Genomic DNA, 17,605 nt, shown 5'->3' with positions numbered 1-17,605 from the left:
TTTTACGTTTTTTACCTGCCGGACATGAAATTGAAAAAATCCGGAAAATTTGCCACATAGGAAAGGCGCCCGCTGCCGTGGCCTAGGTTTCTCACTGAAAATCCTCGTCCCCCGGCGGCACCTTTTTTTTGAATTTTCTTCCTTTTCAACGCCGTTTTTCGGGAATTTCGGATTTCCTTCGAATTTTTTCGCAATAATATTTGAAAAACAGACAAATTTTAACTCATTTTAATGCAATAAAAATTTCTGGTCGGAGTCCCCCTTTAAAAAAAATTCTGGTGCTTAAAAAATTCTGGTCCTTAGAAAAAATTCTGATCCATAAAATTTGTTAATGTAAATGTATATTTTTCATTTGAAATTTTCGTAAAATCCATGAATTTTGTTGTTTTAGTTTGTGTTTAAGAAGTTTTCATGGTAGACATTAAAATTTTGTTATTAGAAAGATAGTAAATGTTGCAAGTATCAAAGTAAAGTGAACCCATGGTCCATTTTCTAAAGGAACATCAGAAAAATTGAAAATATACATATTTCGAGTTCCACCAAATTTGAAAAATGCTAGTTGGTAATAAATAAACACTGGGAGGACCATCTCTACCAGATTCCGCAGGGTGAGTAACGTTCTAAGTATTAAGTATGTGTATTTTGACCCTCCTTTTCAGATATAAAATTTTTTATTGGATCTAATCTGTTATAGTTTCAAAACATATTTTTCTTAACCACAAACTAAAACAACAAAATTCATGGATTTTACGAAATTTTCAGATGAAAAATACACATTTACATTAACACATTTTAAGGACCAGAATTTTTTTCTAAGGACCAGAATTTTTTAAGGACCAGAATTTTTTAAGGACCAGAATTTTTTTAAGGACCCGAATTTTTTCTAAGGACCAGAATTTTTTCAAGAACTAGAATTTCATACTAGAGCCAAAGTTTTTTCTTCAAAAAAAAACTCAGTTTCCAGGATAAAAAGCCGATATTTCTATTCATCGAAAGGACTGGATCTGTTGGTGACGAATTTGGAAGAACGAGTTAAATTGGATCTGAAAAATGCCGAGGAATTATCAATGACGTCGACGGATGGAACTCCCAAGGCAAAAAGCATTCACTGCTTTCCTTGACAGGTTTTTAGTGGAGTTTTCGATTCAAAACTATAATGATTTCAGCTCATTGGATTCACAAAGAAACATTCCAGCCATGTTTCGCAGTACTTGGAAGCATGCCAGTAAGTGGAAGACATACGGCTATAAATTTTTCAGAGCTAATCACAAAAAATTTGGACAAATTCAATATTGATAAGAGCAGTGTTGTTTGTATAACTCGCGATGGGGCGACTACAATGAGCTCTTTATGCTCAAATCTGAACATGAAAAGCATTCACTGCTATGCTCATCTTCTACAGCTGGTAAACTTTTCTTACTAGAGAAGGTTGTAACTAGGGTATGGGAATTCGATAAGAGACCTATATCATTCGAAAGCTGAGAATGAGACATTTTCAAATAGTCAAAATTGAACTGCCGAATAAAATAAATTTTTCAGAGCGCGAAGGATATGCTCGATTCCCGAAAAGAATATGCTAAAAAAGGTTAAAATTCCTATTGTAATTAGTTCAAATATTTTGTTTTAGTCGACAGATGTTCGCTGGAGCAGCTTGTTGCTAATGATTCGATCCTTCATTCAGAATAAGAAAGTGGTGGTTCTCCTAGGAGTTGATTATCCCGCAATAGGGTATGTTGGCGCTCAGATTTCATGAATAATAATATTTTGTTATTCAGATTTTAGTTGCCTGGGGCATCTACCCTCCAACCCCTTCCAAAGGTTGATGCAGATTTAATTGAATTGGAGAATTGGTGCTCGAAGTGGAAAATGAAAGCGGCTCCTAAAAAGTGCGAATACATCAAATTCAATGCAACAAGAAAATATGCCAACTCCAATGTTATGAATCCCAAATTAAATCAAGCTTTGATTCCCCCTGTGGAAAATGTCCGTGATCTTGGAATCTACTTTTCCAGTAACCTGAGTTTCCATTATCATTATTCGTTGATTATTCGGAAATCACATCAGAGGATCAACATGTTCTTTTCCATTCTAAAAAACGCATCGTGGAGTGTTTTTATAAAATGCTATACAATTTACATACGCCCTTTACTCGAATATGGAACGATAGTCACTTCTCCAATCCTAAAGGATCATATTATAAAATTGGAATCGGTGCAAAAGTCATTTGTTTTCAGAATTTTCAAAAAATTCAGGATGGCATACACTTCATACTTTGAAGCACTGGAAGAATGTCAGCTAAGTTCCTTGGAGTATCGCAGGCTCTATAATGATTTGGTCTACACGTATAAAATTATTGCTTCCAAAGAAATTATCATGGAGGTTCCAATTTTCGAATTATTTAATCATGCTGGATCATTGCGACGTCACAAATACTATCTCAAATCACTTATCAAAAACTCAACAAAAATATCTTCTCAATTTCTCTCTAATAGAGTAATCAGATGTTGGAACTCTTTACCCGCCAATGTGTTTCCGGTAAAGCCCTCGTCAGCGGCTTTCAAAAATCGACTATTATCCTGTGATCTAAAACATTTTCTTGTCTTGAATTCAACTAATTACTAACTCGGTTTATCCTTCATCTCCCAATTACTACAAATGTATGTCCCTGTTATATCTCCTAGTTTCATAGACATTTCACGTGTTAGTGGTTTTCTTCCCTTCGTTGAAATAAATAAATAATACATAAATAAAAAAGGTTCCCTCTAACCACGCAACGACACTCCGCTATCCCGCTCGGCACGCGCGCAGTTTGAAAATTAGTTTTGAGTGATTGCGAGCTTGGATTTGGCTCGTGGTTGTTCTAGGGACTCTTTTAAGGATTTTAAGTGAGTTTGCTCAATTTCTAAGCTTGTATTTGTTGTTTCTCTCTAACTTGTTCAAAATAAGCCGATTTTGTTACATTTCTTGTTGATTTTCTTCTATTTTATCACAGGAACCTGATACCCCGGACATACCGCGGGCAATTTTTTCATTTTTTTTTCTACCAGTGATTGGGAGCTGCTCGAAGCAGTTGAAAAAGTACTGTCTCCAATTGCAGAAACGACAAAAAGCGCTCAACACCGTTACTTGGCACCGGCTAGTGTCATTATACCTTCTATATGCTTACTAATGTCCGAATTGGACGAGTTTAAGGATTTGTGAGTTCTGAAATGAATAACTCACAAAAAAGGATATAAAAATTTTTAGAAAAGTTGAGCATCTATCGGATTTGGCGGAAATTTTGAAAAATCATTACAACATCGTTGTGAGAAATACAAACTTGATGATATGCTCTCACTTTCCACTTTCCCCGATCCGAGGTTCAAAGATATGTTTTTTACGAGTTCGCACAATGTACTGAAAGCAATAAAAAACGCTCTGATGAAACCTTTTTTTAGGATTCAGTCATTCGGCAACTTCTGAAAAAGGATGGAAGTGTGTCTGAAACTTCTGGAAAAGTCGATGATGTTGTTCCTCAAGTCAATGAGACTCTATCGGCATATGATAAGTACTTGTTGAAGCATTCTCAAAAAACTCCAGAACCTTCACCCATGAGTACTCAAGTGGAAGAAGTTAGTTTTAAGTTTGGTTTTGGAAATTAGTGATTATTTCAGGAAGTAATTCGATATCTATCGATAGCCCGCGCCCTCATGAAGAGTAGAATTAGATCTTCACCTAAAGTCCCACCTCTTTTTGGTAATGGCTGTCTTATAACCTCTGAACACGAAAAATCCACCCTTTTCACCAAAACATTCTCTTCTAATTATAATCTTCTCACTTCATCCGCATCCATCACTCCCGCAATATGTCATCAGTATCTTCCTTTTTCTGGCTCTGACCTTGAAATCTTCGATCCCTGGATAATTGAGAAGCTTCTTCGCAAACTCCCGCCTCGTTGTGGCTATTCTCCCCATTCGACCAATTACTTTATCATTAAAAATGCGCCACCACTCTAGCATTACCTTTATCGATTATCTTCTCTGACTCACTCTCCACGTCACATGTACCCGACTCTTGGAAACACGCAGTAGTCGTTCCCATACCGAAAAAGAGTTCTCCTTCATCGCCCGAAAACTATCGCCCCATTTCGCTTACTGACCCATTCGCTCGAATTTTCGAACGATTGGTATGTGATCGCATCAAATGGGAATTCCTCCATCAATTCAGTCTTCAACATGGTTTTCTCTCCAACAGATCCTGCACCACCTCTCTAGTTCAATCTTTTTCGAATTACAAAGCTACTCTTTTGAAATACAATATACTAGACGTCGTCTTTTTCGATTTTCGCAAAGCTTTCGACCAGGTACATCATCAACTTCTCATCCAGAAACTTGCTAGCTTTGGAGTCCCTAAATCTTACGTAGCTTGGTTCTACTCGTTTCTCTCTGGTCGAACGTTCTCTGTCAAAATCTATGATTTTATTGGACCCCCTTCCTCTGTTATTCCCTCTGGTGTTCCTCAAGGATCAGTCTCCGGTCCCTTACTATTTCTCATCTTCATCAATGATCTGCTCTTAGAACTTGAACAAATCCCCTCTCTTCACCTTGCCGCCTTTGCTGATGATATCAAATTGTATTCTCATGACCCAATCGCCCTTCAAACTGGTATCAACATGGTTGTAAATTGGGCTACCGCCAACCATCTCCCTCTTGCCCACTCTAAAACTGCCCTTCTTCGCCTAGGTTCCCATAATTCTTCCCATCCTCTCAATATTGCGGGTGTCGCACTTACTCGCTCCTCCTCCGTCCGGGACTTGGGACTCATTAATGATTCCTCTCTCAAATTCTCTGCTCACATCAACAAAAGCACAGCTTTCGCTCTTCTCCGTTCCAAACAACTCTTAAAGTCATTTAGATCTAAGTCACCAGAATTCTACATTCATCTTTTCAAATGTTATGTTCTCCCGATTCTGGAATATTGTTTTGTAGTTTATTCCCCTCCGCCTTCTTCTCGCCTTGCTCTAAAACTAGAATCTCCCTTAAGATTTTTCTCTAAGTGTATTTTCCAGCGTTGTAATATTCAGTACAGTTCCTATTCTGATCGTCTCTCTATCCTCAATATGTTCTCCATTCGAAATCGTAGGCTAAAAGCTCAACTAATTCTTCTCTATAAATTTTTAAATGGCTCCGCCTACTTTCCTAACCTAAATGCACATGTCAAATACTCCTCCTCCCCTCGTCGCCCTATGAACTTAATTAATGTTCAGCCCTACTCCTCTGACTAGTTTTCTTCAATTGTTCCCCTGTGGAACGCCATCACTTCCCAAGTTACCCGATTTCTCCTACCTTCCGAGTTTGAATCCTTAATTTCTTCCAGTATTACCCGTTATTGATATATATTCGCTCCCTATTTTTTTTTCTACCGGTTACATCTTTCCTGTGTCCAATATCTAAATTATCCCGTTTCCCCTCCCCTACTCAGATCGGCCTCGTGAGGGGCATTTCTCTGAGTCTTTCATGTCCTGCCCTCTAATGTTTTATTACACCTGATCAATAAACAAATTAAATTAAAAATCTACGCTCTCCGCCTTCTAGAAACATCAACTCATACACCTTTTGGCGAAATTCGACAGAATTTCCAAATCTGAAACTCATGGCTCAACGATACTTGTCGATTCCCGCTACATCTGCGGAATCCGAAAGATTGTTCAGTGTATCGGGCCTCATCTGTACCCCGAAAAGAAGCCGATTGAAAAACGACACTGTTGACAAATTAACTTTTTGTTCACTCAATTTGAGAAATTATGGACTGGAAAACTGATAATTCACAATTATGATTTAGTTTTTTAGTTTTTTAATTCTAGTTTGAAAGTTCTTTCTAGATTTTTTTAGTTTGCTGTTCTTCTTAATTCTAGTTGGAGACTTCCTTCTTCATTTTTTAGTTTTTGTCGCTCTAGGTAGTTCTAATTAATGTTTGTTTCAGTTAATTCTAGTTAATTTTTTGTTGCTCTTGTTAATTCTAGTTTGAGAGTTCCCTCTCCATTTTTCTTGTTTGTGTCTCGGTTGTGAGTTCTCTCTTCGTTGTTCGTGTTTTAAAATAAACAGTGTTTTTCAAGACAAAAAGAAATCTTCCTTCGTTCGGAATTCCTTATTCCTTATTCTTTATTCCGGGTGTTTTTTCTATTCCTTATTCCTTATTCCTTATTCCGGATTTTGAAATTGTTATTCCGCTCATGTCTGCTGCACACAATATACGACAAGCTACGCTGCTCTCGTGACCTTGGAGAAACTCGTATGAAAAAGCACCCCTGAGAGCATGGTGGTCTCTGAGCAAATGCTCGGTCATAATGAACGCCGTCGTTAATTTTAACAAATTTTGAAACATGCACAATTAATACCACAACATAGAAAAAACAGAATAGAAAATTAAACCAACGCTGAGATATGACAGTCCAAAAAAAATTACAAAGACTTTTCGCTAACTAATAAAAAAGTAAAATTTCAACAAATAATATCAATGGAACAGTAGTCATGTGTTAGGATCGAGAGTACTAAAATGTTAAAATCAACAAATAACATCAAAAAAATACTAGGCGACTATTGGGACCAAGTCTAATAAAAAGGTTAAGAAATGGAGAACAAAAGAACAAGTAAATGAAGAATACAAACTAAAAACAAAAAAAATCAATGAAATCTAACGCCGGCGTTGAAACTTGGTGAAATTTTCTCAACCGCAATCTTTAACAGTAGTAAATGTTGAGGAATCTGAAATCACATATTGAAATATTATAACACCTACGAGGATTGGATTTTTTTTCAATTTTTGAAATTCTTTTTCCAATAATCTATTATTTCGTTTTCAAATATGTGATCCGTCGTTATAATGAATAAAAATCAAGATTCCTCTAAATCTTAGAAATTTTAATTAAAAGTCCTATTTCTTTTGAGTTTTTTCGTTATTATACAACTTCAAAAGATTATTTACAACTTCAAACAATTTATTCGGGTATCAACAAATAGTGAAAAAAGTATTGGTAAACTATGGGAAAAACAAACAATTAAATGGAGTGTTGGAGTTCTTTCTCCAGAGTATCCACGTTGCTGAACTCCAAATCAATGTCTGGGACGATCCTGTCTTGGTACTGGCCTTCCCAATGGATCGTGAGTGGGCAATCGGCTCGGTTCATCTCTCCGAATTACAGTTCCTCGTTCTTCTCTATCTTTAACTGATTTCATGTCCAGCATATCACCATAATTATCTTCGTCGTCGATGTCCGATGCGTTATCGTCAGCTTGATTTCCAGGTTGCATTTTTCAAAGACTGGAAAGTAATTTTGAATTGATAAAACGCTATTATAAATGTGATAGTTGTTGTCCTTATAATTGGAATTTTTTTTCAAAACATTACCAGTGTCTAACTTCATTTTGAAATATTCCAACTCACCTGTGATGCTATTCTTAATTTTCATATCGTATCCACGATAAATTGCCAATGATAGAGAATACAATAGGGATTAGTATAATATTTTATAGAATTCAACAAAAATTTTAATAATTCTAGTTCAAAAGTTGAGTAATCGGTAATTCCAAATTTCATGACGATGTCGGTGAAAACCATTTGTAAGAGTACTTTTTGCGTACATCATAATGTCACAATCCTTATTATTTCACGTTTTCTACCTAAAATTATCATGTTTATATATAGATATATATTTTTTTGTCAATCATGGTCAAGAATCTTTTGCATTGGCGCAATGTCCAAAGCGGAACCAGAAAAAAACCACGATTTTGACAAATGTTCAACTGGATTCTAGTCAAATTGTATTCGATTGACGTGTACTGGTCAGAAATTTTTTTTGAAGAAAAAAAAAGTTCAGTAAGATCAGAATTTCTTACAAAGAACAACAAAAACCAAGCAAACTAAAAATTTAGAAAAAAAAGCAAATGCTGGAGAATTAGTGGTTTTGCACAAATGCATGATGAGACAACACAACTCTTTTGTTTTAGTACTGTATTTTTCTTCAACTTTATCAAATTTTTGACCCTTTCAAAATTACACTCGCTTCACTAGAAATTATTTGAACCCTAACCTTTTCAAAACGCGATTTTTTGTTTTTCTCTAGAAGGGTTCCATCTGGATGTTTACCAGTTTCTGCACATCATACTTTTTTATCTCTTCTAATCAGCTTTGTTTAGATTATGACCATCTTAGTGGTACGCCCTGGTATGTACAGAAACAAATCTTAGGAAACTGGCAGCAGTGATAGCTAGATTAATGAGGATCTTCAAGCTGATTAGAGAAATGGCATTCTAGAGCTGAGTCAAATCCCAAAAAGAGCCAGAATTATATTTTCAGCCGATTCAGTTTGTCATCAGAAGAAAAGAGATCACGTTTTCATCAATAGTTCCCTCGTATATACTGGCACTGAATTCATTGGAGCATGGTCGTAGCTACTCAGCAACCAAGTTATGAGATTTTACATGTGCATCCCAAAGAATTAAAATGGAGAATAAAGTGTAGTTGTGAAGCCTTCTTTATTGGAATGATTCATACACTGCTGGACATAATAATAAAGCCTCTTTTATTTTCGAGTTTTTTCGAAAACTGGGAAAATTGATTGAACAGCATATGGTTGTCATAAATACTATTTTGAAATGTCAATTAATGAATATCAATCGATACCGCTATCGTTTCTTTATTTTGGAAATTTCGAAAAATCGAAAAAATGACACAAAAAAAGTGGACATAATTATAAAGCAACTTGAAACAATCCAATATAACTTTAGATCTAGGTATTAAAATGTGAGGAAACTATAAAATATAGCAAATACAACTCAATATAGTCCTATTAACATGAGAAACTTGGTTGTATCTATACTCATACTTTTGTCTCATCCGTTTTTGGCCAACTTACACTGAAAGTGAAGTTTTTCGTTAATAGCTGTTCTGAAAATCATGAGGACTTTAAGTTTTTGAGTGTTTTAGTATTATTCTCAAATGCATCACTTATTTAATTATCGGAAACATCATGCTTTTTCCACCAACCAAAACAAGAACCTGCATTTCAATTCCTTTTGGTCGCTATCTTCCAAGTGATACTGTACCTTGCTCAGTAGACATTTGACTCAGCTGGTTAGCATAAAAGGAAGATACGTTTGTTTTCATTTAGGAACACACATAAAACAATGGGAAACTGTATCTGTGTTCATAGAATCACGCAAATTTTCGGACCACATAAATTTCAGAAAAAAATTGGGTTATCGGTAGGCATGTTTTAAGAGTTGTTTTGTGAGGAAGGAGTCACGCAATTTGAAATTTCTTTTTATAATCACACTTGCCGGTTCTTTAAAAAAACGGGGAAAAGCAAGTTAACATCAAACAACAACTCAATAGAATCCAAAACATTGCTGTAAAATTTTCCTTTTTGAATTAGGGAATTCCAAGGAAAAAGTTAGGTTATGTTTGAATTCTGATGCACTTTTGATAGTTTTGAAATTTCTTTTTTGCTTGTTTCAAGTTCGAGTTGTAAAACTGAGCTGTGTTTAAAACAATACTTCTAAAAGTCAGATGTATTTCAGAGTCAATGGTCCACTGAAATTATCAATTGCTAATTTTTCGAATTCTAGTTTGAGAATCTAGTTTGTTTGTTTGATATTCTAGCCGCGATTCTAGTTTTATTGAAGAAAATCGACCAGAGTATAGGCCAGTGGGGATGATTTTAGTAGTATAGAATTGTCCTTTCTGGCGCAGCTTTTCGCCCACTTTTTTCAAATTTTTATTTTGCTGTTTTTTCAATTCTTTTGCCCTAATTATTTTTTTTCATATAATATTCTTAGCAAAATCCACGATTTTCACACTCTCAGATTTTGGTGAACTCAGTCCGCCCCACTCACTTTCCCACTGTTGCCCACTTTTGCCCACTTTTTTCAACACCTCAAAATAGTTGCTTTTCACCCCAACTGATAAGAAATTCTCTACACTTAAACACTTTTTTTACTCTCTTATCAACATGTTCTCGAGGCTCAATGGTAGAGTGTCTGTCCTGTGTTTGAATGGTAGAAAGTTCGACCCCCACTCAGCAAAAAAGATCAAGATTTAAAAAGATATGACGAAGTTAGAGGAAGACTTAATGAAGGAGAAAATATGCAAGAAAAACTCCGTCGACCGAACGAAAAAATTTCGCATCGAAAATGAAAAAAAAAAAATTCACCATGAAGAAACGGCAAAAATAGCAAGCGAAAATAGCAAGCGAGTGTTGTCTTATCAATTCTTTACCATTATTACGTTTTATTAAATGTTGAACAATGATTTGAAACCATTAACAAATGTGGATTTATTGCAAAATACAGTGGATATCAATTATCTAAAAATTGTGTAAATATATAAAGACTAATCTTTCTTATATTTGCCCATTTCTAAAGAATCCAGAAATTCCTGCTTCGATTGGGCTTCCTCCCACCTACGCTGCTTGATTTTTCGCCCTTCTAGTTTTCTGGTCCTTTGAACCTAAAAACAGTAAATAATCTCATATAATCTCACAAAATCTACCTTGACTATCTCGTCGTACTGATTCCTTCTTTTATTGATTCGATCCACTTCTAGATTCCTGTCCAATACCAATCTTTTGAGTTTTCGAAGCTGTGTCTCAATCTGAAAAGAAAAACAAAGCTTGAATACATGTTCCATGAGACAAACCTTGAAGTCATGAGATTGAACACTTGTATATTCTCCACTTCTCCTGAGGGCTTCTTGCTCTTCTTTAGCACTCCACTCTTCTCTGTTTGAACTTGCATACTTGGGAATAGAGTTAGATAGTCGAATATAAGTGATAGATGATATGTCTTTAATTGTTATCTCTATTTCTTGAATAGCTGACGATTCGTCCACTTCCATAGGAGCATCAGCATTCATTTTATTGAAACAAAGTTAAAAAAGAATGAAATGATAGAATGAAAAAAAATTTCACAATGAAAGAAAACAATAACTATCAGCTAATAGCGAACATAAATGTCAAATTTCTTATCATTTTATTTCAATTTTTATGTTCCTAATAAATGGATATGTACTGTTTAAAGTGTCAAAAGCGCACAGGTTCTAACAGTATAACAAAGACATTAACCAAAAATAAAAAGCAAATATTCAAAGGAAACTGTCAAGTATGTAAAGCAATCAAATGTAAAATAGCTTCAACTCTAAAAACTGGTGGTGACATCAAACCTATGAAAACGTCAAAAAAACCTAACATCATTCTCGAGGAAACTTTTTACAATCCTGAAACTGGGTTCTGTGGTATCAACGAACTTCAAAGAAAAACAAAAATACCAATCAAGGAAGTCAAACAATTTCTAAATGAACAAGATGTCTACACTCTTCACAAACCTGCTCGTAAAAACTTCAAAACGCAAAGAGTTTATATTCACCATATAGATGAGCAATGGCAATCCGATCTTGTTGAAATGATTCCTTATGCAGAAGAAACAATGACTTCAAATATCTTTTAACGGTAATTGACTCTTTTAGTAAGTATGCTTGGGTAGTTCCACTCAAAACAAAAACTGGAAAGGAAACTGCAAGTGCTTTACAATCCATTTTCAAAACCAGGAAACCTCAAAAAATGCAAACCGATAATGGAAAAGAATATTACAATCAGGAAATGAAAGCTCTATTCAAAAGTTTTGATATCAAACATTTTTCAACTTATTCAGACAAGAAAGCTTCTATCATAGAAAGGTTCAATAGAACTCTCAAAGAAAAGATGTGGAAAATGTTCACTCATCAAGGTAATCATAAGTGGACTGATATTTTAGATAAATTAGTTCAAGGATACAATAATCATTATCACCGTAGCATAAAAATGACTCCCATTGAAGCATCCAAAAAAGAAAATGAAGATCAAGTACATGAGAACCTGTTCCCCTCCTCGAAAGAAATGTTTGAAAAGTTCAAGTTCAAAATAGATGATACAGTAAGAATTACAAAGTACAAAGCTATTTTTGATAAAGGTTATCTACCTAATTGGAGTACAGAAATATTCAAAATCACTCAAGTTCATCCAGGGGAAGTCACAACATACTCCATTAAAGATTTAGCAGATGAAGAGATCAAAGGAAAGTTTTATGAAGAAGAACTTACTCTGTTTAATAATGTCAAAGAAGAATACAAAATAGAAAAGATACTGAAACGTAGAACTAGGAAAGGAGTAAAAGAAATGTTTGTAAAATGGTATGGATATCCTGAGAAATTCAATTCATGGATTCAAGATAACTAAACACTAACAACTTTAACGCGATTATCTTTAATTTCAACAATATTTTCACTCATGATCAAACAATAACATTTTGTGTTTTGTACAATACTCTTTGAAAAGGAAGCTTTTATTGTAACGTCAGGTCTTGATTGGATAATTCTATCATTTTGTTTAGATACATCGAACACCAACAATGGGTAATAGTAATAGTATACATCTTCTTCCATGAAAATGTAATCTTTTGTTGATTCATAGTAACTGTTTCTAAACTCTTTAGCAAAATTGTATTGCTGAACAGCATTAAACTTGTCAAAGTCAAACTTTAAACAATCATGAGGATATCTCTCTGAATTTAATTCAACATAAATTTCTTCTAATCCACAGTTATCAAACTTACCTGCATTCAGATAATTGTTATCTCTATTGCTCTGCAAAGCAACCACTATATACTTTATTTTGTCATATTTTGTTCCCAATTTCCATGTGAATTCTCTATTTCCATTAGGTATATTATAACTTTCCAACTGTCTAGAAATAAAAGGCATCTGTACAAGCTTGCTACTCTCAAAAATATTCAACAGTTTATTTTGCATTTCAAGACTAGGAACAATCTTTGGAATAATCCATTGTAATCTTTTGATATTCATCTTTGCTGTAAATTTTTTAGCATCAGAAGATGTGATACTGTTTTTGTTCTCAGGAGATCTGTAGAGAGTTAACTGATGCTTTCTACCATAGACAATTTTATTATAACATTCAGCAAAACCAAATATGTGAGTTAGTGGGATACAGAAAGTAATACTTCCTTTTCTATTTTTTGTATATTTGTTTATCTTGTATGTAATAATATCTTTAGTTTCTAGGATCCATCCAAAGGTATTTTGCTTGTTCATAGTGCTGCTATATGTTAAAAGCCCCTTCATCAAACTAGCTCTACCAGGATCCATTATACTTTCAACTTGCATACCATCCATGCTATAAGTTGATCTATCAAATAAAAACATTGGTGCATTATTAGTCAACGAGACCTCATCTGTTTCAGCCAATGCAGTGTCATCTGATTTCAATAGTTCACATTCCATATAAATATAAGACTTGTGTAAGTGTAGGTATTGATCACACGTCTCTATGACAAAATTGATTTCTCCATGTTGGTTCAAACTAGATCCAGAGGAAGGAAATATGCTTATAAGATTCTCTTTTTGTATAGAGGTGTCACTCACAATAGGGGTATCAACTACTAATATCCTATCAACAGCTTCAATCATTTTCAATTTATTTAGGGAAATTTCATTTACTAATTTTCAAAAGTAATAAATGAGAATAGTATCTGTGGTGATTTTCTTTTTAACTTTATATCAAAGTACATTAGGTAAACCCATTATTTGTACAGACAACTCACCAGTTCAATATTTTAGAATACCAAAACTACACAAATGTAATTATCATAGAATCCTTAACTCAAAATCAGAACCAGTTCAATATGAAGTTTTTAAACCAAACATTATTGAATACATTTCAGATGCTAAACTTTGTAAAAAATTAGTTAGTGAGGTTTCAATGTACACTGACTTTTCTGGATATGAACATACAGTAGAAAAAGAATTGAACAACTATCCCATCACCCTAGCTGAATGTAGAGAAATGATTAATAGTAAGAAATGTGGTTACGGAACTTTATCAAAAGGTAGTTCTAACGTATGGAGTACAAACAATAAAATCGAAGTTGATTATCCAAATAGATTTACAAGCTTCTTCTCTCCCAAAAGATTCCACAAAGAAAATTGTATAGTTATTGAGACGAAAGTTTATTCACATTTCAATCAAACAAGGCCAACAAATATTTTAGCTGATATGAACAATTGCAAGTATCAAGACGGTTTTTGTGAGGTTAAGAAAAATGAAATCATCACTTGGGATGTTAACAGAGATCAGAAATGCCAATTCATCTCTATTGGAATACTTGATGGGATGTACAATAACAAACTTTGGGTTAACAATAAGAATCAAATTGCTTTAAACTTCCAAACAAACAAAACAGTACAAGATTGCAACTCAAATCTAATGATCAGTGATGAAGGATTTGCTGTAAAAAGAATTGAAAGATCTCAATATTCTCCAAGACACATTCCTATTCCAATCCCATCATATTCTCAACAAGATATTCAACGTCAAAGACAACAACAAGAGGACGACAGAAGAAAACGTGAACAAGAAGAACTCAGAAAACGTGAACAAGATGAAATCAAAAGACGTGAACAAGAAGAACTCAGAAAACGTGAACAAGACGAAATCAAAAGACGTGATCAAGAAAGACAAAAACAGAATGAAGCTGATTTTGAAAAGAGGAAACAAGAAAAGCTGAAGAAGGAAGAAGAACTCGAGAAAAAGAAACAGGAGAAAACTAAAAAAGCTCAGGAAGAGGCTGAAAGAAAAGAAATCGAAGCATTGAGGAAGCTACGGAAAGATGAAGACTGGACAGTTCATGATGAGAAATCGAAAGGTGTAGACAAAAAATCCAACAGAACTAAAAGAGAAGTCTTTCAACCATTGCCATTACCAGATTACAACGAATATCTAAAAATCAAACAAGACTGTGATAACTTACCTAGTTATGAAGCATTCAAGAATAGCAGAGAAGGATGTGATTCACTTACAACTTATACAGATTTTATAAACAACATTGCAAATTATGAAAAAGAACAACACTTAAACCTATCTACAGAAGAAACATGGCAACCTTTACCATTCCCAGGATATGAAGAATATTTGAATATTAAGGAAGATTGTGCTATTTTACCAAGTCACGATGAATACAAAACTATCAGAGAAAGCTGTGATGCATTCCCAAGTTACACAGAATTTATAAAGAGGATAGCAAACTATGAACTGTTCGAAACTGGAAAACAAAGAAGAAAAAGAGAGCTATACTCTGACTTCCAAGCAGCAGGAGAATTCCAATATCTAGAAAACCAATCTAACAATCTTCTTCGACATACAACCGAAGTCATGTGTGATATTTTTAACGAGCAAAATGAAGTTCTTGAAAGTCTTATAAGAGAAAGTCCAAGGAGATACATTCAAAAACAATTGAATCATTCAGCCATCAAAGTAAGATTCATAGAATCTTCGGAAGTTGTACAAGTTACATTCTGTAAAGAAATTGATGAAGAAGAGATTGACTTTATCGATGTTACTCATTTTGATGGATACAAGTTAAGTATTGCTCTCACACTCGGACAAATTCCAATCAAGATAAAAAGTCTTGGGGATAAGATTTGGTATTACAAGAATGATAATTTTGGAGGAGTGATATCAAGTAAACCACAACTTCACCCTATGATTGATTATAGAACTAACATTACTAATATGAAAGATTTCAAAGAGTATGATTTAAAGTTCCTAGACGATAAAGTAGTATTCCATGAACACATTCTTCTAGACATGAAGACTAATATTGAAGAAGAACTCATAGAAGAGATGAGAGAAAAATCTGATGTTTCAATTGAAGTACATGCTAGTAATCAAGACTCTACAATGCCTCATGAAATATTAGACGATGTAGAAGGATTCTTTGGAAAGTGGTGGCTTAGAATTTGGAGAGTTGGTGTTACTTTGCCAGCAATGTTCGTATACCTATTTATAGCTAGATCATTTTGGATGATACTTTCTCCAAAAACTTTTATTGATAGAAAAAATAGAAAAAGGAAAAGGGAGTATGAGGCTGTAGAACTAAGAGAAATGCCGTCTATTCAATCTCTTACTGTTGATTAATTTTTAACTAAATAAATGAGATTCTTTAATGCTGGAAATGCTTCTAGTTATTTAATTATGGGTTCAGAAGAAAAACCTAAAGTAGAACTTGTAGAAAATATTCCTGAAGAAATTCCAAAACAAACTACAAAACAAAAAGATACTAAACAGACTTCACATAAAAAGTCAAACCTATCTAAAACAAATAAAGACTTCTTGAAGATTCTTAAAAGTGGTTCTGGTTTTAAAAGAATTTAGATAATGTGTAGCTCGATATGAACATCACAATCATTATATTCAATAAGTTTATTTTCTGCATCAACAAGTTTTAAAGTTAGTGTGTTACAATTGTTAACTGTTTTATGATAGATTAAATTTACGGGTTCATATTTTATGCTTTTACTATGAGTTGAAGAAAACTTACAAATTATGTTACTCTGCTTTTCATTCATGAAAGAATCACATATAAGACTACAAGATAGATATATAAACTTATTTTCATTTCGATCTAGAGTTCCATCAACTTTTACAACAGCTATAGATTTGGGTTTGAAGTCTTGAGGAAAATCAAACTGAAATGACTTCTCATTAGATCTAAGATTAAGAAATAAATAAACCATTTATTACACATTAAATTATGTCATCTGACTTTACCGATTATTCTATTAAAAATTATTACTCCATTCGAAAAAATAATCCATTACTTCCTTCTTCAATAAGAGCTTGCATCATAGGAAAATCAGGATGTGGTAAAACCAATTTGCTGATGAATTTACTTCTGGATAAATTTGAAGGAGATGATTATTTAGACTATGACAGCTTGTATATATTTTCAACTACACTTTTTCAGCCCTGTTATCAAGCACTTATAAATGGTTTTGAAAATGGATTGAGTAAAAAAGATATTAGGAATGCTTTAAGAATCAGAATTTTATGGTTGAGAAAAAAGATAAACAAGAAATAACTATTCACACTTCAGATAGTTTAGATGATATTCCTGATCCAAGTTCTATTGATCCTAATAAAAAGACTCTAATAATATTTGATGACTTGATGTTGGAGAAACAAAATAAAATAGAACAGTACTACACTAGAGGTAGACATAATAACATTGATTGTTTTTACATTTCTCAAAACTATATTAAACTGCCTAAGAATACTATCAGAGAGAATGCTAATTTGTTTATAGTGTTTCCTCAAGACAAGTTAAACTTGGATTATATTTACAGAGATCATTGTAGTGAATTAGATAAAGAAAGATTTTTAGAGATGACCGCAGCAGTTTGGAAAGACAAGTATTCATTTCTAACTATTGATAAGACTAGTGAAGTAGATAGTGGTAAATTTAGAAAGCTGCTTAAGTATTTTTATATTTTTTGACTGTCTATTTTTGGGCTAGGTTTAAAAAAAGAAGAAAAAGAAGAAACCTGAGGCGCCGGCTTCACCCCTAATTTTTAGACTATTTTTTCACAATTTTTTCATTTTTGTCAAATCTTAAAAACACTGCAAAAACGGAATTTAATCAACTAAAAATGAATAGTTCTAATGAAATTTAAATGATCTTTTAGTTTCCAAGTCTCTTTTCCATTTCTTCAAAAATCTATATCTAGTGCTTACAGTGCTTAC

At 33.7% G+C, this 17,605-nt stretch overlaps 6 protein-coding genes across 6 annotated transcripts in view; 4 read left to right on the top strand and 2 right to left on the bottom strand.

Annotated features, from left to right (window-relative positions):
- Positions 1-3,168: 3,168 nt before the first annotated feature.
- Positions 3,169-3,613, top strand: CBG23769 (the record flags this gene model as incomplete). Its single annotated transcript, XM_045241053.1, has 3 exons — positions 3,169-3,197; positions 3,247-3,304; positions 3,438-3,613. Coding segments are annotated over 3 exons (263 nt in total), but the record flags the coding sequence as incomplete, so codon positions are not given.
- Positions 3,614-10,368: 6,755 nt separating this feature from the next.
- CBG23767 lies at positions 10,369-10,890 on the bottom strand (the record flags this gene model as incomplete). The annotated part of the gene is made up of 3 exons (XM_002647855.1): positions 10,369-10,485; positions 10,528-10,629; positions 10,675-10,890. 3 exons carry the CDS (start codon positions 10,888-10,890, stop codon positions 10,369-10,371), a joined length of 435 nt encoding a protein of 144 aa, XP_002647901.1.
- Positions 10,891-11,039: 149 nt separating this feature from the next.
- Positions 11,040-12,247, top strand: CBG26659 (the record flags this gene model as incomplete). Its single annotated transcript, XM_045241052.1, has 2 exons — positions 11,040-11,447; positions 11,630-12,247. The coding sequence occupies 2 exons, from the start codon at positions 11,040-11,042 to the stop codon at positions 12,245-12,247; spliced, it is 1,026 nt and encodes a 341-aa protein (XP_045100643.1).
- CBG23766 lies at positions 12,244-13,494 on the bottom strand (the record flags this gene model as incomplete). Its single annotated transcript, XM_002647854.1, has 2 exons — positions 12,244-12,572; positions 12,624-13,494. The coding sequence occupies 2 exons, from the start codon at positions 13,492-13,494 to the stop codon at positions 12,244-12,246; spliced, it is 1,200 nt and encodes a 399-aa protein (XP_002647900.1).
- A 49-nt stretch (positions 13,495-13,543) lies between these two features.
- CBG23765 lies at positions 13,544-16,000 on the top strand (the record flags this gene model as incomplete). Its single annotated transcript, XM_045241051.1, has 1 exon — positions 13,544-16,000. One exon carries the CDS (start codon positions 13,544-13,546, stop codon positions 15,998-16,000), a length of 2,457 nt encoding a protein of 818 aa, XP_045091157.1.
- Positions 16,001-16,616: 616 nt separating this feature from the next.
- CBG23764 overlaps positions 16,617-17,605 on the top strand; it is a gene marked incomplete at both ends in the record, with an annotated part of 2,352 nt that continues 1,363 nt past the window's right edge. The window contains 2 exons of the mRNA XM_002647852.1: positions 16,617-16,728; positions 16,959-17,318. Coding sequence (XP_002647898.1) covers positions 16,617-16,728; positions 16,959-17,318 — 472 coding nt within the window. The remainder of the gene's footprint in view (positions 16,729-16,958; positions 17,319-17,605) is intronic.

This window comes from Caenorhabditis briggsae, assembly GCF_000004555.2.
Source record: "Caenorhabditis briggsae AF16 supercontig from assembly CB4, cb25.NA_037, whole genome shotgun sequence".
Lineage (NCBI taxonomy): Eukaryota > Metazoa > Nematoda > Chromadorea > Rhabditida > Rhabditidae > Caenorhabditis > Caenorhabditis briggsae.
Note: the sequence above shows the minus strand (reverse complement) of the source record. Positions and strands in the feature narration are given on the sequence as shown.